The sequence below is a fragment of the Bos mutus genome, chromosome 6 (genome assembly GCF_027580195.1).
Source record: "Bos mutus isolate GX-2022 chromosome 6, NWIPB_WYAK_1.1, whole genome shotgun sequence".
NCBI lineage: Eukaryota > Metazoa > Chordata > Mammalia > Artiodactyla > Bovidae > Bos > Bos mutus.
The window spans coordinates 44412277-44435003 of record NC_091622.1 but is presented as its reverse complement, the minus strand read 5'-3'; the positions used below and the strand labels follow the sequence as shown (position 1 = coordinate 44435003).

The 22727-nt window shown below is 43.6% G+C and overlaps 1 protein-coding gene across 2 annotated transcripts in view; it reads left to right on the top strand.

The window, feature by feature from the left end:
- The window catches only part of CCDC149 (coiled-coil domain containing 149), a 118991-nt gene that overhangs the window by 62207 nt on the left and 34057 nt on the right, over positions 1–22727 (top strand). For both annotated transcript variants that reach the window (XM_070372220.1, XM_070372221.1), the window contains exons 4-5: positions 2364–2471; positions 22585–22701. In XM_070372220.1, the coding sequence (XP_070228321.1) occupies positions 2364–2471; positions 22585–22701 (225 nt within the window). The remainder of the gene's footprint in view (positions 1–2363; positions 2472–22584; positions 22702–22727) is intronic.

The following is a 22727-nucleotide window of genomic DNA, read 5'->3' as shown; positions in this document are numbered from 1 at the left end:
CTCCATTTCATAGGTGAAGAAACTCAAGAGGTTAAGAGACTTACTTAAGGTCACCCAGTCCAGTTAGTGGCAGAACTGGGACCCAACTTAGTCTATGATTCCTTCTGGAGAAATTTCCAAAAGTCGTCTGTTGATCATAGTATCTCTTGTTTGTTTGCTCTCCTGCCTGCAAAGTGGGGGTGAATTTTCCTTATCCTTCACCAAATTTTTATCTGATAAGGACAGGAATCTGGGAAAATTGGAAAACAACTATTACAAGATATGAGCTTTGCAAATATGGGGTTGAGAATTAGATCACGTTTTTGAATAATGTTCACAAATAAGCAAGTGGAAATCAGGGCTGGGTTGAATCCTGCCAAGTGGGGATGAGCGGGGTTTCTATGCAATGTTACGTTCTATGAACTGGTTTCAGTTTTTTATTATTCCAGACATTTCTAGGCTAAGACCACAATCTTCAGACTCAACCTATTATCTTTAATATAAGAAATATTTATGGAGCATCCACTAGGTTCTCGAGGTAGACCAGTAGAGAGAACAAGGTTCCTTGCCCTTAACAGAACTTATCTCTTACTAGGGAGAGAGAGACGGGAAATAAACACTGAGCAATAAACATATGTCAACATATGGCAATAAACAAGAAAGTAAATTACATGGTATGTTAAGAGATGGAAGTGCCATGGAAATAAAAAGTAGTGCAGGGGAAAGGGCTTGGGCATTCAGGGGAGGTGGGCAGTTTGCACCATTAGACAGTGGTCCACATGGGCCTTTTGAAATGATGCACTTTGAACAAAGACCTCAAAAAGGTCAGGGAGTGAGCCAAGAGGTATCTGGGAGGGAGAGCATTCTAGTCCAAGAGAACTGACAGAGGGAGAGATGCTGAGATGGGTCCTGCCTGCACTATGCGGGGAACTGCCAGAAGGTGGGCTTGCGAGGAGCTGAATGGGGCCTACCTTGACAGTAGAGATGCTGGATATTCCAATGGCTGGAATATGGGAGATGAAATAAAGCGAGGAGTCAAGCATGAGCCAAGGTTTAGTCTTTCACTTTCATTCCCCTTTAATTACCTAACATAACTGAGTATTCCTGGAAGTATTAGCATTGAAGTCTGGAGATTTAGCCAACTGCATTTGCACTCATCCACAAAGTCTCTGGATTTGAGTTTCTTCAGCTATCACAGGGCAGGAATCTAAAAGATGACTCTCAAACCCCTTGTATGACTGTTTCTGAAAAATGCCTCTTCAGGAGTCATATTCCGATTGCTGGCTTGCTTGCCTCCCTCCTTCCTTCATTCATTTATTCATCAGGAGTCTTTAAAACATTTGCTGAAATGAGAGCACTTCCTGGAGCAATGTCCTTGGAGGCTTAGGAAAGAGGAAAAAGAATCTGTACCTTTGAATAGTTCGTTTCTTCTTGTTGACGTTAGATAAGAGCACAATAAGCAAGGTGAGAATTAGAACAAATTAGCAAAATTTGAATAGTATAGAAGCAGCAGCCTTGGGAGGTAAAGTTGAATAGTAAGTTACAAGCTTGAATAGATGAAAGCATGCACATAGTTTGGGAACAGATGTAAATTCAAGTTCAGGGAACCTGAGAAGGGTGGGAGCATGGTAAAGGATGCTCAAGCGGTCCAGAGAAACTGGCTATGATGTGTTGATGAAGCTGGACTGAAGGAGGGGAGAACTGCCCATGTGGGCTAGCGGGATCTGGTCTGAGCAGGAAGAAATCTTAAGGAAGCGATGCCATTACAAAGACTGGACTGGAAGGCGCTCATCCTGGCTGTTTGGTACTCTGGGAACTAGAACAGGGGAATAAGGAGGTGAGCAAAGCAGCCTAGGAAGTTGTTGCATTACCCTGGATCCTGATTTCTGTAATCATGATACCTCACCAGTCTCTTGTCTGACTGATTTTTTTTTTGATCAAAATTCTGGGCATTAAGGTGGCAAAGAAAAGTTCATTAAACATGATCTATTTGAAGGAAAAAACTATCCAAACAAGGAAATGAAACTTTTCCATTATTGTTGGCCCAAAGTTAGCATTGAACTCTAGGACTGCTTGTAAGAGTTTTCATGAGGAGCTCTTTTAAAAAAAACGTCAAGTAACACCATGTCCTCCATCACTTGTCTGTGAGCCATTCTGGAAATAAAGAACATTCCCAAATTGAGGTTCATGGCCAATTTTATTTCCCTCCATGCGGTTGTAGTGGCATGATTTTCACACTCGCTATATTCGTACATGTGTTTACTCTAAAGGGCTTTGTGTGCTTCAGCTGGGCTTGGATGCTGACTGCAATAAGCCTAATAAAACGTCACATTTCTCCACTCCTCCATTTCTGATTATATTTCATAATGTGTTGATATTTGCAGGCTAATCTTGCACAACTATTGAGAGATTCTCAGGACCGAAATAAACATCTGGGAGAAGAAATTAAAGAACTTCAGCAAAGGCTCGGAGAAGTCCAGGGTGACAATAAGGTACTGTGAATATTTAAAGACAAGAAGCTCTCCTGAGTAGTTTTATGCCATAGGTTTATGTATGGTGCATCAGAAAAATGTAATACAGCATTTGTGTAAAAATTTGTTATAGATTTTTACATTTACAATGGAAATTCAGTTCAGCATTTCTTATCTTTATTACATTCCCTTTGCATGTATGCGTGCACATGCCTCTGTGTGTGTTTCTGGGTTGCTCTAAAATATTGTCACAACCCATTGTAGAAGTTTCATTATGTTCAGCTTGGTGCCGAATAACATTGTGGTTGAGGGCAAAATAAAACCCAAATGCTATACTTTCTCCCTTCTATACAAATAATGGATTTGTGGCTCAGATGATTTGGAATTATTCACATTCGGTTTTGAATTTTAAGTAGTCATCCTACTAATTATGTTCACATAACCAATTTATTTTATTGCTAAATTTGGCAATTTGTATGGAACATTGCTCAAAATCCACTGCTTGGTATTAATCAAACTCCCCTGTTGGCAACGTTAATTATAAAATATGAACTCATAAACTCCAAACTAAATGTGAACACTCTCTCTCCCAGCTGAAGCTGTGAACAAAAGTACAATTGAGAAAAGGAAGAAAAACTACCCAAGTTTAATTCTGTCCCCCGCCCCCCAAATAATTTCCTGTTTTGCCAAGATAACTTCAATTTTAACTTCTTGCTAGAGGCAGCTTTCACAACAGGGATGGCCTTTGGAGTTTGACTCAAGAAAACTACATGGAAGGAGGTGCTTTCTTGGGAAATGTCTTTTGAATAGCACCAAATCCCCTGACAAATGATGGGCATGTTCAGCGTTGCTGGGAGTCATTGGTGATCAGGAGGTGCCATTTTGAAAGATGCTCATTCTTTTTTAAAAAAATGCACGGAAGTGTCTGGATCATCCAGAGAACCCTTCCATGACAAAAGAGCAGAGAGGATTGTGTGTTTACTGCTGGCTGAAGGGGCTCAACCTAAGGGCGTACTGGGGAGTCCTCTACGCAGCCTCTTCTCCACTTGCTGCTGCTGCTGCTAAGTCACTTCAGTCGTGTCTGACTCTGTGCGACCCCATAGATGGCAGCCCACCAGGCTCCCCCGTCCCTGGGATTCTCCAGGCAAGAACACTGGAGTGGGTTGCCATTTCCTTCTCCAATGCATGAAAGTGAAAAGTGAAAGTGAAGTCACTCAGTCGTGTCTGACTCTTCGTGGCCCCATGGACTGAAGCCTACCAGGCTCCTCCTTCCATGGGATTTTCCAGGCAAGAGTACTGGAGTGGGTTGCCATTGCCTTCTCCACTTCTCCACTTAGTCTGCCTTTAAAATTTTTTTAAAAACTCTTGGATTTAACATACTATATTTGCAAAAGTAAGCTCTACTATTCTCAGTCATGAAATAGGAGGTGGATGAGAATGCCTAAGAAAGGTACTAATTAACCTTAGACAAGCTAATCAGGCCTTCCAAAATGATTTAAGCTCTGTAACCTAGGTGTTTGGTCAAAAATTAAAGGCCAGGCCTTCTTAGTCACTCCCACAAGTTATAACATCAGAGTAAGTTTTTCCAGAGACTAAAATCAGGCATGTACAATCCTGTCCTTTAAATGTGTAAAAATATTGCAGGAATTTTGAGATGAAATGGGGCTTCCTTGATGGCTCAGACAGTAAAGAATCTGCCTGCAATGCAGGAGACCTGGGTTAAATCCCTGGCTCCAAAAGAAGCCCTGCAGAAGTAAATGGCAACCCACTCCAGTATTCTTGCCTGGAGAATGCCATGGACAGAGGAGCCTGGCGGGCTACAGTCCATGGGGTCGCAAAGAGTTGGACACAACTAAGTGACTAATACACTTGGAAGTGATATAAATCCACAAAATACTAAAACATTTTGAAACGTGATATTTGGATTCATGGTTCTTCTTGACTGATTTTTTTGCTTCTTTTCTTTTTTATTTTCTGGGCTACCCCCAACTCTCCTAAACACACCTCTGTCTCACCTTTTGGTCACTTATAATTGTATCACTTTGTAGGCATGAGATATTCTAGGCATTGACATTTGCAACTGATATTTCAAGGAAAGAAAGGGAGGGGGTATGCACGTAAGTGTGTGTGTGTGAGTGTGTGTGAAATACTAAGTGCAGGTCTGGGGCTGCTTTTGCATTGGCACCATCTGAACTTCATGATTTGCCTGCATTCTGGGTCTTTATTCCAGTAGCTGAACACATTTATCAAACTTGCTTTTCTCAACCAAGGTTTAGGATTTAGTGACTCATTTTCATGGCCTGTGAAGTAATTTGCTTGCCAAAAGGTGCAGGGAAGATGTTATAATGTTCAGTAGACCCTGTATCTCAGTATCCAGACCTCTCCTCCTCAAAATAGACCAGCTACAGTGAGCCCCAGAAATTCCATTTATTCTCATTTGCATCTAAAGTAATAGGGCTGGTTTATTTTCAGCCCCCTGTGAGTCATGTTCATCCTCCCCCCTACCCTCACCCCTAGTCATCAGCATTAAGGCCAGATGACTCATTCAGTAATGACACCAGCCATCATGAGAAGCTCAGAGGCCTCTGTTGAAGGGTGGCCATGAGTGTGGTAGGAAATGAGTTAACCCCACCTTTGCTTTTTATTCATTGCATCACTCACAGCTCCAACCTTCCCATCACCTTCTGAATCCAGTCCGATCTCTCTACCTTGGTGTGCTGATCCCTATTATCTAGCCCCTCCTAATTTCTCCAGCCACATCTCTTGCCATTAGTCGCCTCATACCTCCACCCTGCAGTGCTCATTTCAGCCTCTTTCTGGAGCCATACTGCCGTGTGCCTCAGGGCCTTTGCACCTGCTGCCACAGTCTGGAACACTCTTCCCCTTTACTTCCGCAAACTCCCGCTCATCTTTCAGGTCATAGGTCAGATGTAGCCTTCTCCAACCCTTAGGGGCTTTCCTTCACACACCAACAGTGTCCTACTCTTTCCCCTCTGCTTGTACTTTTGTGGCTGTCCACCCATAAGCGCAAACCCTTTGCAGGCCAAATTCCTGGTATCCGTAGGAATTAGCATTCTTAGTTTGTGATGCATAGATTTTATTTAATAGATCTTTTAAAATTTTTAATCGGAGGATAATTGCTTTACAATGTTGTGTTGGTTTCTGCCAAACAACAATGTGAATCAGCTATAAGTCTACATAAATACCCCCTCCCTCTTGAGCCTCCCTCCAACTCATACTCTATCCCACTCCTCTAGGTTGTCACAGAGCACTGGGTTGGGCTCCCTGTGTTACAGCAACTTCCCACTAGCTATCTGTTTTACACATGGTAACGTATATGTTTTGAGGCTACTCTCTCAATTCATCTGCCCTCTCCTTCATCCGTTATTCTCTATCTGTGTCTCTATTCCTACCCTGCAAATAGTGTGATCAGTACCATTTTTCACCCTGCAAATAGTGTGATCAGTGCCATTTTTCACCCTGCAAATAGTGTGATCAGTACCATTTTTCTAGATTCCATATATATTTGTTCTCTTTGACTTACTTCACTCTGTGTAACAGGCTCTAGGTTCATCCACCTTAGTTCAACTGATTCAAATTCGTTCCTTTTTATGGCTGAGTAATATTCCATTTGTATATGTACCACAACTTCTTTATCCATTCATCTATTGATGGACATCTAGGTTGCTTCCATGTCTTGGCTATTGTAAATAGTGCTGCAGTGAATGTTGAGATACATGTGTCTTTTTGAATTATGGTTTTTCTCAGGGTATATGCCCAGTAGTGGGATTGCTGGGTCATATGGGAGTTTTACTCCTAGTTTTTTAAGGAGTCTCCATGCTGTTCTCCATAGTGGCTGTATCTATTTAATAACAGATCTTTACTGAAGCAATGGAATAGGATAAATAAATGAATAAAGGAAATGTAAAAAAAAAAAGAGCAAAAAAGTTCAAGAAAGAGGAAGAGAAAAAGAAAAAGAACACATGAAAATAGCAGACGGACTGCCCGTCTGGTTGTTGTCACTAACTTGCTTTGTGGGGTGAAGACTAATTTAGAAATCTGGAGAAAGGAGTTAAAAAGCAAACCATTCCATTCAAGAAAAACCTGAAGAAAACCAAACCTAAGCTGTGAGACCTTGGGAAACCCCTGGAGGGGTCAGGGAGAGCTGTGGCTGAGCCTAAGTAGATGTGGGATGAGACTCCTGCTCCTAGACTGGCTCAAGCCTATTCAATTCAAGAAATAATAATTGATGTTGTTTGATTCCTAACTCCCCATATTCTGAACAGAAGGGCTGATGGCATCAATTAGAAGCAACTATTAAAGTGGAATTTATTTTTTTTTTATCTTCAAGTTGCCATTTTAACTGATGACCCTTTGCCATATTTTGGGAAGCCCAGATTCTAGACGTTAAGTACATTTAAGAAACAAGGTGATAGAAAATTACTTGCCTTGGTTATTTTAAGGTAGACTAATTTTTCCATTTGTTCAGCTAGAGCCTTGTAACCCTACGTGCCATAAAGCATTTTCAAACAGCCTCTTGAGAGATTTGTTGCCACCCTGGTTTACAAGCAGCTTGGTACTCACACAGGGCTGGCAGGTGGATGGTGGGCTTCCGTGATCAACATCACCTAGTATTCTCTGAGCATAGCCCAATAATTTCTCAAGGCTCGCAGACAGATACAACGCCCCAGTCCAAACCAGACGAGAGGCGGGAAAAGGGAAGCCTAGTAGATGTCCTCCCCTTTCTTGATAATTATACCTCTGAAAGGTTAAAGAAGGAAGGGAGGACTTACACCTCCACAAATCTCCCTGGGGAAAGCTCTTCACGAGGGTGGATTGCCCAGGGTTCTTTGTGTGTCCGTCTGTGAGGAATAAGGACCAATTACATGGGAAGACCCAGCAGTGCTAGGACCTCAAGTCTGGAAAGCAGCCTACTGAGAGAATTACAGCTTCCCTTCCTGCCCCCACCATACTCCTGCTTCCGCTTCTGAGCAGACATTAGAAAAAGAGAAGATTCAGGGAAAGGGGACTGGGAGGAAGAAGGAGGTCTTTGAGAATTTAAGAATCAGTAAGAGGCACAAAGGTCCCCAGTGGCTCAGCGGTAAAGAATCTACCTGCAATGCAGGAGACCCAGGTCTGATCTTTGGGTCAGGAAGATCCCCTGGAGAGGGAAATGGCAACCCACTTCAGTATTCTTGCCTGGGATATCCCATGGACAGAGGAGCCTGGCGGGCTACAGTCCACGGGGTCACAAAGAGTCAGACACGACTGAAGCAACTGAGCACATGTGCACACAAGAGGCACGAAACCAACCAAGCATACTTGACTCACAGATATCCAGAAGGGGGCTGGTGAACCTGCTGCTCCTAAGAGGGAGCCTGGCTGGTAGTGCTGTGCCAATTTCTGTGGTATAAACACTGGTGCCATGACATTTAAATATCAGGCCAGCAAATTGAAGTCACTGAATTGGAAGTTAGAAAGCTTGGCACTCCAGAAAGAGCCAGCTCCAGCCTCCCACTGCCAAATGGTATAGTTTAGAATAGTCCAGAAGGTCCATCTTTGGAAACTGCTAGACCAGATTTATATTCTAGCTCTGTCAGTTACGATCTGTGTGCATGTTCTTACCTTGTGCAAGTCATTTGTCTCTCTGGGCCTCAGTTTCCTCATCTGTAAAATGGGAGTAATGATATCTCACGTAGACTTGCTGTCAGTTTTCATCATTATTCATCAATACATAATTGGGAACTCACTGTGTGCTGATTAATGTTCTAGGTGCTATGACTACATCAAGGAATAAGAAAGACAAGGTACCCAGTCTCACAGATATACAGTCTAGTTGGGGAGACGGAGGGTAAGAAAATTAAGTAGTTATATACACAATCATCAGACAGTGTTTAGTGCTAGGAAGAAAAGAAAACAAGAGATTTAATGATTAGAATTGTGTGTGTCCATCAATATTGTTTATAAAGGGTGCAGTATGGTGTCTGGCATCCAGTAAGCACTCCATGAAGGGTAAACATTGCTGGTATCTTTAGCACAACCTGGGCCCAGATCAGCTTAGAGTCCTCTTGTATAAAATTTCCACCAGGAATCTCAAGGTCGTTTTACCTGTTGATCAGCTGTTTCCAGCGGACCAGGTGGGCATATGCCTCCCATTAGAGACACAGACTGAGGTGAGAAGCCTGGCACCTTGCATTTTATGTACCCCTTGTGGAATAAGCACCTAATGGAATATACCAGGAGTGGCATCTCATGTTTCTGTTGGGTTTTCTAGTCCACTTGCTTTTATGTTTCCTTCATTTTACAGGTTACAGCACTTTTAGTACAGAAAAACGATAATGCAATGTGAGGCACTCAAAACCAAGGAACGTCAGGTGGGCAGTGTCAGGCAGTCACTTTTACTGGGCCCCTGCTGGCCAATTTAAATGTAACTGTTTGCAATTGTGCATAAACATGAGGTTTTGCCCTTAATAATGAGCTTTATGTTACACCAGCTGACAGTCTTTAAATAACTCTGTTTTATCTGGTATTGGCACCATAAAATGATAGACCCTTTCAGTGAATGTATCTCTATTGACATGGGACTTTTGGATGGATTCAGCAAGCAAACCAATTGAGCAAAGCCACCAGCCAATAAAGATCGACTAATGAGCATGCAGGTGATTTATTAAAGTAGACTTTGTTTTTATTTAAAAAAAAAAAAAGAGTGCTCAGCTGTGGATGTTTATAACAGTCCAGGATGAGGGATCAGAGAGCTCTTCATAAACATTTCCTCTTTATGCTTCAAAGGAGCACTGAGATGTCCTAGCCTGTGGAAAGCCCACATGAAGAGGGCACTCTAATGAAGAGCTCTCACCCTGGGTAATTAGAAATTAATTACCAAGAATCAATCTAACTCAATGCAACTATGAACCATGCCATGTAGAGCCACCCAAGACAGACAGATCATGGTGGAGAGTTCTGACAAAACGTGGTCCACTGGAAAGGGGAATGGCAAACCACTTCAATATTCTTGCCTTGAGAACCCCATGAACGTTAAGAAAAGGTAAAAAAACAGGACACTGAAAGATGAACTCCCCAGGTCGGTAGGTGCCCAATATGCTACTGGAGATCAGTGGAGAAATAATTCCAGAAAGAATGAAGAGATGGAGCCAAAGCAAAAACAACACCAAGTTGTGGATGTGATAGAAGCAAAGTCTGATGATGTAAAGAGCAATATTGCATAGAACCTGGAATGTTAGGTCCCCAAATCAAGGCAAATTTAAGTGGTCAAACAAGAGATGGCAAGAGTGAATGTTGATGTTTTAGGAATCAGTGAACTAAAATGGACTGGAATGGGTGAATTTAACTCAGATGACCATTATATCTACTACTGTGAGCAAGAATCCCTTAGAAGAAATGAAGTAGCCATCATAATCAACAAGAGTCCAAAATGCAATACTTGGATGCAATCTCAAAAACAACAGAATGATCTCCGTTCATTTCCAAGGCAAACCATTCAATATAACAGTAATCCAAGTCTATGCCCTGACCAGTAATGCTGAAGAAGCTGAAGTTAAAAGTTTCTGTGAAGACCTATAACACCTTCTAGAACTAACACCCCCAAAAGATGTCCTTTTCATTACAGGGGACTGGAATGCAAAATTAGGAAGTCAAGAAACACCTGGAGTAACAGGCAAATTTGGCCTTGGAGTACAGAATGAACCAGGGCAAAGGCTAATAGAGTTTCGCCAAGAGAACGCACTGGTCATAGTAAACACCCTCTTCCAACAACACAAGAGAAGACTCTACACATGGACGTCACCAGATGGTCAATATCGAAATCAGATTGATTATATTTTTTGCAGCCAAAGATGAAGACGCTCTATACAGTTAGTAAAACCAAGACCAGGAGCTGACTGTGGCTCAGATCATGAACTCCTTATTGCCAAATTCAGACTTAAACTGAAGAAAGTGGGGGAAACCACTAGATCATTCAGGTATGACCTAAATCAAATCCCTTACGATTATACAGCGGAAGTGAGAAATAGAGTCAAGGGATTAGGTCTGATAGAGTGCCTGAAGAACTATGGACAGAGGTTCGTGACATTGTACAGAAGACAGGGATCAAGACCATCTCCAAGAAAAAGAAATGCAAAACAGCAAAATGGCTGTCTGGGGAGGCCTTATAAATAGCTGTGAAAAAAAGGGAAGCGAAACTAAAGGAGAAAAGGAAAGATATACCCATTTGAATGCAGAGTTCCTAAGAATAGCAAGGAGAGATAAGAAAGCCTTCCTCAGTGATCAGTGCAAAGAAATAGAGGAAAACAATAGAATGGGAAAGACTAGAGATATATTCAAGAAAATTAGAGATACCAAGGGAACATTTCATGCAAAGATGGCACAATAAAGGACAGAAAGGGTATGAACCTAACAGAAGCAGAAGATATTAAGAAATGGCAAGAATACACATAAGAACTATACAAAAAAGATCTTCATGACCCAGATAACCACGATGGTGTGATCACTCACCTAGGGCCAGACATCCTGGAATGTGAGGTCAAATGGGCCTTAGGCAGCACCACTATGAATAAAGTTAGTGGAGGTGATGAAATTCCAGTTGAGCTATTTCAAATCCTAAAAGATGATGCTGTGAAAGTGCTGCACTGAATATGCCAGCAAATTTGGAAAACTCAGCAGTGGCCCCAGGACTGGAAAAGGTCTGTTTTCATTCCAATCCCTAAGAAAGGCAATGCCAAAGAATGCTCGAACTACCCCACAGTTGCACTCATCTCACACGTTAGTAAACTAATGCTCAAAATTCTCCAAGCCAGGCTTCAGTAGTACATGAACTGTGAATGTACAGATGTTCAGGCTGGTTTTAGAAAAGACAGAGGAACCAGAGATCAAATTGCCAACATCTGTTGGATCATTGAAAAAGTAAGAGAGTTCCAGAAAAACATCTATTTCTGCTTTACTGACTATGCGAAAGCCTTTGACTGTGTGGACCACAACAAACTCTGGAAAATTCTTAAAGACATGGGAATACCAGACCACCTGACCTGCCTCCTGAGAAATCTGTATGCAGGTCAGGAAGCAACAGTTAGAACTGGACATGGAACAACAGACTGGTTCCAAGTAGGAAAAGGAGTACATCAAGGCTGTATATTGTCACCCTGATTATTTAACTTATATGCAGAGTACATCATGAGAAACGCTGGACTGGATGAAGCACAAGCTGAAATCAAGATTGCTGGGAGAAATATCAATAACCTCGGATATGCAGATGACATCACCCTTATGACAGAAAGCGAAGAAGAACTAAAGAGCCTCTTAATGAAAATGAAAGAGGAGAGTGAAAAAGTTGGCTTAAAACTCAACATTTGGAAAACTAAGATCATGGCAACTGGTCCCATCACTTCATGGCAAATAGATGGGGAAACAGTGGAAACAGTGACAGACTTTATTTTGTTGGGCTCCAAAATCACTGCAGATGGTGACTGCAGCCATGAAATTAAAAGATGCTTACTCCTTGGGATAAAAGTCATGACCAACCTAGACAGCATATTAAAAAGCAGAGACATTACTTTGCCAGCAAAGGTATGCTAGTCAAAGCTATGGTTTTTTTCAGTAGTCATGTATGGATATGAGAGTTGGCTATAAAGAAAGCTGAGTGCTGAAGAATTGATGCTTTTGAACTGTGGTGTTGGAGAAGACTCTTGAGAGTCCCTTGGACTGCAAGGAGATCCAACCAGTCCATCCTAAAGGAAATCAGTCCTGAATATTCATTGAAAGGACTGATGCTGAAGCTGAAACTCCAATACTTTGGCCACCTGATGCGAAGAACTGACTCATTTGAAAAGCCCCTGATGCTGGGAAAGATTGAAGGTGGGAGGAGGAAGGGACAACAGAGGATGAGATGGTTGGATGGCGTCATCAACTCAATGGAGATGAGTTTGAGTCAACTCCGGGAGTTGGTGATGGACAGGGAGGCCTGGCGTACTGCAGTCCATGGGGTCGCAAAGAGTCGGACATGATTGAGCAACTGAACTGAACCAAGAATTAAAATGAGCCAGAAGGTCCCTTCACCTGTTCTGGCCCTGTCATATCTTACTTTAACTGAGATCTTGACAGTGAACCATAGGCAACACTCAGTTAGTTCAGCAAGCAGCCAGACTAGTTCAACATTTCCTAATGCTTTATTGTCAGATGAATTAGACAAATGAATTTGGTCTCAGAGACCATATTTAAGCTTGTTCTGGTTTGTATGAGCTTATAGCCTGGGTAGAAGACTTATTTTACAGTACACCACCCCCAAATTGGGATACTCTGGTGGCCCAGCAGTAAAGAATCTACCTGCAATGCAGGAATCCCTGGGTTGGGAAGATCTCCTGGAGAAGGAAGTGGTGATCCAATTCAGTATTGTTGCCTAGGAAATCCCATGGACAGAGAAGTTTGATGGGCTACAGTCCATGGGGTTGCAAAGAGTCAGACATGACTTACTGACTAAACAACAACTACAATGTACCCAAATTACACTAAAATCAAAACAAATTGAAGCAGCTTTAAAACTGCTTTGTACAACTCTCTAAATTTTGTCCCCCTGGGAACAATGTGTTCTGAACTATCTGAAGATAAGTCAGGAGCTTGCTAGCTGTGTGATCTTGGGCCAGTTCCTTGGCCCTACTGACCTCTCTCTATCTCAGTTGTTCTCATCTGTACAGTGGAGGTAATAGTGGTACTTGCCTCACAGAGAGTGGTTCGGTTCAATTCAATTCAACACATCTTCATTGAAAACCTGACTCTCTGGTCTGGAAATAGGGTAATAAACCAACCCACTGAATTCCTGCTGTCATGGAGCTTCTATTCTAGTGGGCATAGAAGGACAGTGAGAAAATAGATAGATATATGGTATAACACTGTTTGAACATCTCTGATGTAGTTATTGGTATCATGTAGTGATGATTGGTATTTTCCAGCCTTTTTAGAGTTGCAAAATGGTAGGTCTTAGAGTTGACAAAATCTTATATTTGATTGAATACAGTAAAATATGTCAGACAGTGCTAAGTACTAAGTCAACAAGTTACAGCAGGCTAGAGAGCTGTAGGGCTTCCCAGGTGGCCCTAGAGGTAAAGAACCCTCCTGCCAATACAGGAGACATAAGAGATATGAGTTGGATCCCTGGGTAGGGAAGATCTCCTGGAGGAGGGCTTGGCCACGCCAGTATTCTTGCCTGGAGAATCCCATGGACAGAGGAGCCTGGCAGGTGACAGTCCATGGGGTCACAAAGAGTTGAACATGACTGAGCGACTTCACAGGCATGGAGCTGTGTAGACTGCAGCCTGGAGGGCACTGCTTACATTGGGTGTCAGGAAGGCACTCCTGTCCACATGCCCTTGGTTCCGAGGCCTGAAGGAAGTCAGACGGGAAGTGCTCCAGGCAGTGAGTGCTGTCATCGGTGAGGAGAGAGGCTGCAGAGTGCTCACTCCAGGACCCTCACCACCAGGGTTCAACTCCCAGCCCTGCCATTTCTAAGGTCTGTGAGGTGGTCAAGTCACTCCACCTCTCTGTCTCCACGGGGATCGGAACAGTACATCACGGGATGCTTGTTGGACTTACCAGGTCAGTGTGTAAGCACTGAGGACAGGGCTTGGCATGTGATGGTGAGGGGAAGTGTACACCCCAGTCTGAGCGCAGGTCCCGGGCAAGGACCCTGGCTTCAGGGCTCTGCTGCAGCCCCTCCAGGGCTCTCCCCTGTGAAGACAACAGACAGTGTCTGCCTCCTGGGCTTGTGGGAAGCCGCAAACCGGAGGCTTCCTGTATCTAAGATGCATCTGAGGACTCCCTGAGGCTAGCCGGACCCTGCTATGAGCACTAGATATTTCTGTGCATGTGGCCAGAGAGGTCCCTGAGGTGGAGCTGACAGTGGGAGGGATAAGCATATGAGCGAGTTGATTTCTGGAAGCACAGTGAAGGCATTGGGGCACTTACTTGAAGGTGAACGCTTCAGCAATGGTGTTCAGGGAAGACCTCCTAGAGGAGGTGACATTCGATCTGTGACCTGAAAGAGACAGAAGACGTGGGTTCTGCACAGACCTGTGGGGAGAGCAAGTGCTGAGGCCCAGAGGCGGGCAGAAGCAGGGGCTGAAGGGAAGCCAGTGAAGCTGGTGAATAAGAGAGGTGGTTAGAGTTGGGGTCGAGAAGCGGGTGGGGGCAGTTCATACATCATCAGCTCTCAGAAGGGCTTTGCGATTTATCCCAAATTTATTCCATTGCAGTGAAGTCACTGGAGCTACTGTGTGTAAGGAAAGCTTCTAGCATGTTGTTTGGCCCAAACTGGGTGCTCATTAACTGGGAAACATTCACTGATGCACACTAATGAGTGTGTGCATGGTGATCTCCAGAGCCTGGGAAGAAGACAATGAAAACTGCTGTATTATGTTTTTTTGTTGTTCTTTAAGTGACAAATTCTTTTGTTTAAAGCTAGAACTGGATTTGTCATATAGGTCTAGGAATTTGAACTTTGGTATACACAATAGAATTGCCTACTTGGAGCCATTTAAAGCTCTTGTGTCTAATTTTATCAAGGGTATTTCAGAAGGTCAGGGGGCAATCGGAGAGGATGTGGAAAAAACCGATAAAGACAAGAGAGGCAGGAACTTGTTTTTTAAGTCACCCAGCACAACACCGGCAGCTGAATGTCTAATAAATGACTTTTGGTGCTGACCTCTCCCTAGGCATGCTATTTGCAGAAGTATGCAAGGACCAGGGTGAGGAAGGGCTCACATCTATTTCCTGTTCATTTTTTCATCTAGTCCTCCCAGTAATTCTGGCAAATAGAGAGTCATTGGATGAGGATTATAGCCATACCAGCTATAATTGGGGATTGCACTTTCAAAGCTCTTCAGAGAGTGATCATTGCATTGTATCTTTGCATTGCAAGGATGGAGACCATCCCCAGAGTTGGAGCTGTGCAGTGCACAGGCTGGGCAGCCATACTTAACTGTCCTGTCTACAAGATAGCTCCTACCCTCACTATGGACTCACTATGGAATATGCCCCCCACCAAAATTTGTACATTGGAACCCAGTCTGAAATGAGATGGTATTAGGTGCTGAGGCTTTTGGGTGATTAGGTGATTTGGGTGATTCAGGGTGGCAGAGCTGACATGAATGGAATTAGTACCCTCGTAAAAGAGACCCCAGTAAGCTCTTTTGCCCCCTTGGCCAAGTGAGGACATAGTGAGAAGACAGATGACTATGAACCAGAAAGTGGGCCCTCACTAGACAAAATATCTACCAGGGCTTTGATCTTGGACTTCCTAGCCTCCATCTGTGAGAAATAAATGTTTGCTGTTTATCAGCTACTCCGTCTATAGTATTCTGTAATAGCAGCCTAAATAGACTGAGACAGAAATTGGTTCTGAGAAGTGGGGTGCTGCTACAACAGTGTGGAAGCAGCTTTGGAACTGGGTAGTGGGTAGAAAGGTTGCAAGAATTTTGAGGCCCCTGCTAGAAAAAGCCTATTGTCCTTCACAGCATTGCTATGAAGTAGGGGCAATTCTGGTGAGGACTGAGAAGAAAAGAGAGAGAGGGAGCTGTAGAGAAAGCTTCAGTCTTCGTGGAGATACTTAAGTCATCCTGAACAGAATGTTGGTAGAAATATGGACGGTAAAGCCCATCCCGATGAGGTCTTACATGCAAATGAGGAACATGTTATTGGACGCTGGGCAAAGGCCATCTTTCTTGTGTGTTAGTCACTCAGTCATGTCCGAATCTTTGTGAGCCATGAACTGTAGTCCACCAGAGGCTCCTCTGCCCATGGGATTCTCCAGTCAAGAATACCTGGAGAATAGTGGGTAGCCATTCCCTTCTCCAGGGGATCTTCCTGACCCAGGGATTGAACCTGGGTGTCCTGCATTGCAGGCAGAGTCTTTACCATCTGAGCCACCAGGGAAACTTGGTTGAATTGTGATTAGGTGCTGTTGCTTTATAGAAGGTAAAACTTGTAGGTGATGAAGTTGGATATTCGAAGAAATGTCTAAGCCGAGTGTTGAAGAAGCAGCCTGGTTTCTCCTGACTGCTTGTGGCGGATTCATTTTGATATTTGGCAAAACTAACACAATTTGTAAAGTTTAAAAATACAATAAAATTTAAAATAATTAAAAATAATAATAAATTTAAAAAAAAAAAAAAAAATGAGAAGAGAGAGATGGTTTGAAGATGAAATTGTTCAGCGAAAAGGGATCAGAATTTAAAGATTTGGAAAATTCTCAGCCTGTCTATATTGCAAAAAAATGAGAATGCTAAGGGTGTTGGCCTAACAACACTTTGATAAGGAGGTTAATACTAATTAGTATTAGTAAGAGGCTGGGCACTATTTTTCAGGACAAGAGAAGAATGACATGGAAGGTGATTCAGAGACCAGCAAGGCTGTCACTCCTGCCACAAGCCTGGAGTGCGTGGCTCTGGAGGACAGTTGCCTCCACTTGAATTAGAAAAGAGGGGGCCTCCCAGAACCCCAAGGCTGAAGACCCCAGCCCAGGAGAGCTACAGGGCCCTGGCAGAGCCATCCTGCCACGCCTTGGGGGCGATGTTACCAGTGGGGCTGGAAGGTAGAGCATCCATCCAAAGAGGATTAGTCCTGAGCCTTACAATTTAATGTTGTTTGCTCTGTTAGGTTTGGGGCTTACTTGAGACCTGTCACCCTTTCCTTTTTCCTGTTTCTTCCTGTTGGAATGGTAATGTCTCTCCTGCCTGTGTCCCACCTTTGTATTTTGGGAGCACGTAACTTGCTAGGTCTCTCCGTTTCACAGCTGGAGAGGAGTTGGCCTCAGGATGTATCTCACTTCCAATCTCACTCATGGGTGATTTAAACAAGGTGAGGTTTAGATGAAGCTTTGGACTTCAGACTCTAGAGTTGATGCTGGAATCAGTTAATTCTTTGGGAGGTGTTGGGATACAGTAAATGTATTTTGCATATGAGAAGAACATGAATCTGGGGGTGATCATGGGTGGAATACTATAAGCTGTATCCCCAACACACACACAAAATTCATATGTTGAAGCCTAGCCCCCAATGTGGTGATATTTTTAGGTTCGGCCTTTGGGAGATGATTAAGTCATGAGGGTGGAGCCCTAATCCATGGGGTTAGTGCCTTTGTAAAAGGGACCCTAGAGAGCTCTCTCAGCCCTTCCACCATGTGAGGACACAGCCAAAGGACAGCCCTCTATGAACCGGGAAACACCCAATCCACTAGCATTTTCATCTTGGACTTCCCAGCCTCTAGAATTATGAGAGATGTTTATTGTTATAAGCCACACAGTGTATGGCAGTCTGTTATAGCAGTTTGAACGAACTAAGACAGTCCCCACTTTCAAAAACACTGATGTCACCCAGGGCTCCGTGAAGGTTAGGTGACAGCTGAGGACACGTGACTAGAATGAGCAGATGCAGGAGCTGAACACAGGTAACACCAGGAGAATAACAGCTGCTCCTGCCTCTGGCTACTGGGGAAAATTGTTGTTGTTCAGTTACCGAGTTGTGTCTGACTCTTTGTGACCCCATAACTGCAGCTCACCAGGCCTCCATCCTTCACTATCTCCCAGAGTTTGCTCAAACTCATGTCCATTGAGTTGGTGATGACTCATTGGTGAGCTGGGGAAAATGGATTCAGGCAAATGAAAACAAGATGAGGGAGAGGCTGTTGAGGGCTCTGAGGGATGAAGCCAGAGAAGAGATCAAGGAGGAAGTGAGTCATTCCGACTGGGGGGCCTTCTTGGCACCCGAGTTTGAGCAGGGCTTTGGCAGAGGAGTCAAACTCTGTCGTCGGGGTGGGGGAAGGGCGCCCAAGAGCCGTTTGCCACATCGTTTTGCGGTCTTGTCCCTCGGCCACATCTCAGCTGCAGCTGCACCTCATCCATAAGCGGACGACTCACACCCGTAATTCATTCATAAGCATTTATTTCCATCTAAATCAGCAAACGGACATGTCTCCTGATGGCCATGCACGCGCCTCTCAGGGCACTGGTCCACTCCGAGGGTTGGCACAGGGAGGCTGGCTGTGCAGTTTCGATAGTCCCATTGGAGGAAATTAAGTGCTCAGAGCAGTTGCTTCCTAACAGCTTCCAAGGTGGGAAATCAACCCCGTTGCCTGTGGTCTACAGATAACGTTGGCTCGGCAGCTCACTTTCCTCCAGCTTGGAAGAAAATTGGGACTTCCCCAGTGAGTGTATGTGTGGGGAACCTCACGTGGAGGGGGACACCAGTGGTCACAGCCATGACTGTAATAGCAGCTAACATTGATCGAGCACTGTTTATGTTCTGGGGCTGTGCTAAGTATGGTAGAGAAATACCTTCTCTTACGTGGGACTAGGTTCTAAAATCAGCACGTAAGAGGCAAAAACTTGGGTCTGGCTGAAATTCGCCTTGAAGTTCCCTTAAGTTGCCCATAATGTTCAGGCACATGGCCATGCAAGCTCCTGAACAGCAGTCTTACTTATAAACATGAACAATATGATTTTGCCTAAATGCATCATCAGTCTCTCTCTCACCTTGCCCTCAGTCTGGGACATTGAAAGTAGGGATGGTGGGAGCCACCAATTTTTAAAATTATTATCTCTCCCATCCCCTTTTCTTCATCCTGCTCTTCTTCCCCTTGGTTTTCCCCCTCATCTTTTCAGAAACTGGACACATCAATTTGAATTGCCCTAAGTTAAATTCTCATTTAATACAACTTCACTCTGACTTCATGCTCAGTGCTGGGGAGGGGAAATTGCCCCCTCCACCCCTCTTGACGTCTTGTGTTGGACACAAGACAGATTAGCAGGAGAAAAAGAGACATCTTTGAAATTCATGCTGTTCTCTCAGACATGGGATCTAAGAAGTGACCAAAGCAGGTAACTTTTATACTTTCAGAGAAAGAAATAATATATTTAGGAGGAATTGACAGGAGAGAGAACCTTAGGTTTTGGGTGCCCAATTAGTGAAAAATATAAACTGAGTTTTGACTTGGGGTAGTAAATAGAAGCAGTAACAGAGTTTGTTTAGATTTTGGTTTCTTGCCTGAATTCCCTACCTCTGACAGTAAGGGTGTCCTTCTACCTTCAGATGCAAGGAGTACACCTTTCGAATGAGAGATTTTTTACATTTATTTTTTAATCTGAATATAGTTGCTTTGGGCTTCCCAGATGGCTCAGTGGTAAAGAATCCACCTGCCAAGCAGGAGATATGGGTTTGATCCCAGGGTTGGGAAGATTCCCCTAGAGGAGTGCCTGGCAAACCCACTCCAGTATTCTTGCCTGGAGAATTCTGTGGGCAGAGGAGCCTGGCATGCTACAGTCCACGGGGTTGCAAAAGAGCCAGACCCAACTGAGCAACTAAACAACAACGATACAACACAACAACAACAACATAATTGCTTCACAATGTTGTATTCATTTCTGCTATACAACAATACGAATCAGCTCTACGTATGTCCCCTCCCTCTTGAGCCTCGCTCCCACCCCATCCCCATTCCATTGCTCTAGGTCATCACAGAGCACCAGGCTGCATTCCCTGTGCTATACAGCCTCTTCCCACTTGCTCTCTTACACATGGTAGTACATATGTCAACGCTACTCTCACAGTTCATCCCACCTTTTCCTTCCCACTCTGTGTCTACAAGTCCATTCCACATGAGAGAGATCTTTTCCTGCTCTCAGGGTGATAGAAAGGAGGATCAGAGTCCCTCTTGTTAAGGGCCAAGTGTCCCTCTTGGCCATTTCTTAAGTAACTTTAATTCAAAATAATCAATATGGCATTGAGGCACATTTGGGTGCAGCCTACTCTGGGCCCGACAGTTACAGGCACTCTGGAGAGTAAAAAGCTGGACTGTTGCTGTCGTACTCTTACAGTAAAAGATACTAAGAGAAGTTTAGGCATAAGCCTGAGGTTGCACAGCTCTCAAACTTGGCCCCAGGACACCAGCCCCCAGGCAGGCAGACTCCAGAACCTGTGAGCTATTAGCTGGGAGGACAAGAGCAGTCTCCCTGGGGCTTCTGTCCCTGCTCTCATGGCCCCTTTGGGCCCCTTCAGCCAATTGAACGTTGAGTGTCAGACCCAACCAGTGATCCAGCTATCGCCAACTTGGGCCTCACTTCTTAAAAATAAGTGTTTCATCCAGCCCAGCCCTGAGATTTAATAGCCGATATTGTATGCACATTAAACACCAAATGATTGTTAACATGTTTATTGAAGCTTAACAGGCATCCAGTATATAAAAGATGACTCTCTTCTATGGCTGTCAGACCTCAATAAACATGTTTAATAATTAATTGGCATTAAGCAAACATAATTGTGTGATTCTAAATTAAGTGTTCGGCGAAGCGTACTGTGAATGGGAAACCACAGTGGTGTTTTATTACTTAAAGTTCAGGCTGTCAATCTGGCTTTTCACATACAAGGAAAAGCACCCTGCTTTCAAAGCCATGTGGCATGCTGGTTGCCTCATGCCAAAAAAAAAGCCACAGGCCTTCCTGTTCCTAGACTCTTTGATCTGAAAGTGTTTCTTATTTGGTTAGCTGTTTGTCTTTCACTCACTTGGGGTTCTGAAAGTCCTGAGTCAAGAATTTGTGTTTTCACGTTATCAGCTTTCAGGTGAATTAACCAGTTCTGACACAAACTCCATTCTCCCCCAAGTATAGCCAGTGCTTGACACTTGCTGTAGTTACATTCTCTAAAATCCCTCCAAACACTGATTTAGGGAATACGGAACCATTGTTCCTAGGGGAAATAGGAGATTAGGCTCCTCTGAGCCTCTCATCACAACACTTTTGTCACCTGATCAATATATGTTTTACACGTTTCTGTTTAACTTTATTTAACTTATATTGTTCATTCTTTACCATTGAACTCACAGCCAATAGCACTGTGACTTGTGCCTGGATGAAACTTATCTAACACACAGATATTCTCTGTAAGGCACATCATGACCTCTTGTGCTCAGAAACACCAAACAACACTCCAGCACAGCTCAGGGGGCCTTCTTAAACAGCAAAACAGTGAGAGAAGGTGCAAAAATGTGAGGGAAGAAAAGGGGCACAAATGAGACCATGAAAAGGTCACTTGTTTATAATATGAGCTGAAACAAGAAAGTATAATGATCTTAGCTGGGAACTTTCCTGTGGGACACTTCCCATTGTTTGCAACTCTGCATTTGTTTGCCCATATCCACCTACAAGGGCTTCCCAGGTGGCTCAGAGGTAAAGAATCTGCCTGCCAATGCAACAGATGCAGGTTCGATTCCTGGATTGGGAAGATCCCCTGAAGGAGAAAATGGCAACCCAGTCCAGTATTCTTGCCTGGAAAATCCCATGGACAGAGGAGTCTAGTGGGCTAGGAGTCTAGTGGGAGTCTAGTGTGACTCTAGTCACAGAGTCAGACATGACTTAGTGACTGGGCATGCAAGCATCCACCCATGCAAAAGCACCATGAATGTTGATTCCAAGGCTACAAGTAAATTTGCTTTATGCAGGTATACAAAGATAAAATCCTTGAGTTTTGAAATGAGAATTCCATCAAACATGGCCATCTGTATACTAAGTGCCGTGTATCCTCTGCTAGGCCTTTGTACAAGCTGTTCCACCTGCCTGTAACGTTGTCTGCTGATCCTCATGGTGCTGTTGCTCACAATAGTTGCACAATAAATATTTGTGCAGTTCAGCTGACTAGTTTTCAAATAAGGACCCCAAATATATCATAGCCTAAATGTCAAGAATGTGGGAGATTGCCCATCTTAGCAGATTCTTTGCAACATTGTGTTATCATTTTTTTACACTTTGCTAAGTTTAAAAGAGACCCAGAGTTTTTTCCCTCACTGTGTTAGGGCTACACAGGACATCCATCTTCAGATGCCTAGCCCTGTGTTCCCATTAGCCTTATAGGTGAATGCATGGACATGTGTGTTTAGGCATGCCTGTACAGAATACAATATGAATTTTTTTAATTGAATTAATGATATTGGTAAGAAATTTCTTTGTCTTGTGCCTTTCCCAAGTATTTCTTGAAAAATGTTTTCTTCCAACACTTTCTGCCTAAGTAGGCTTGGGGTTTTGTTTAGATCTATTCATTTTCACTCTCTCTCGCCCTCTTCTTTTCCTACCAATGGAAAATGCAGCTGTTGAGGATGACAATTGCCAAACAGAGGCTGGGAGACGAAGAAATTGGCGTGCGGCACTTTGCAGCCCATGAGCGTGAAGATTTGGTTCAGCAGCTGGAGAGAGCAAAGGAACAGGTTTATCGTCAACATCTGTTAAGAGT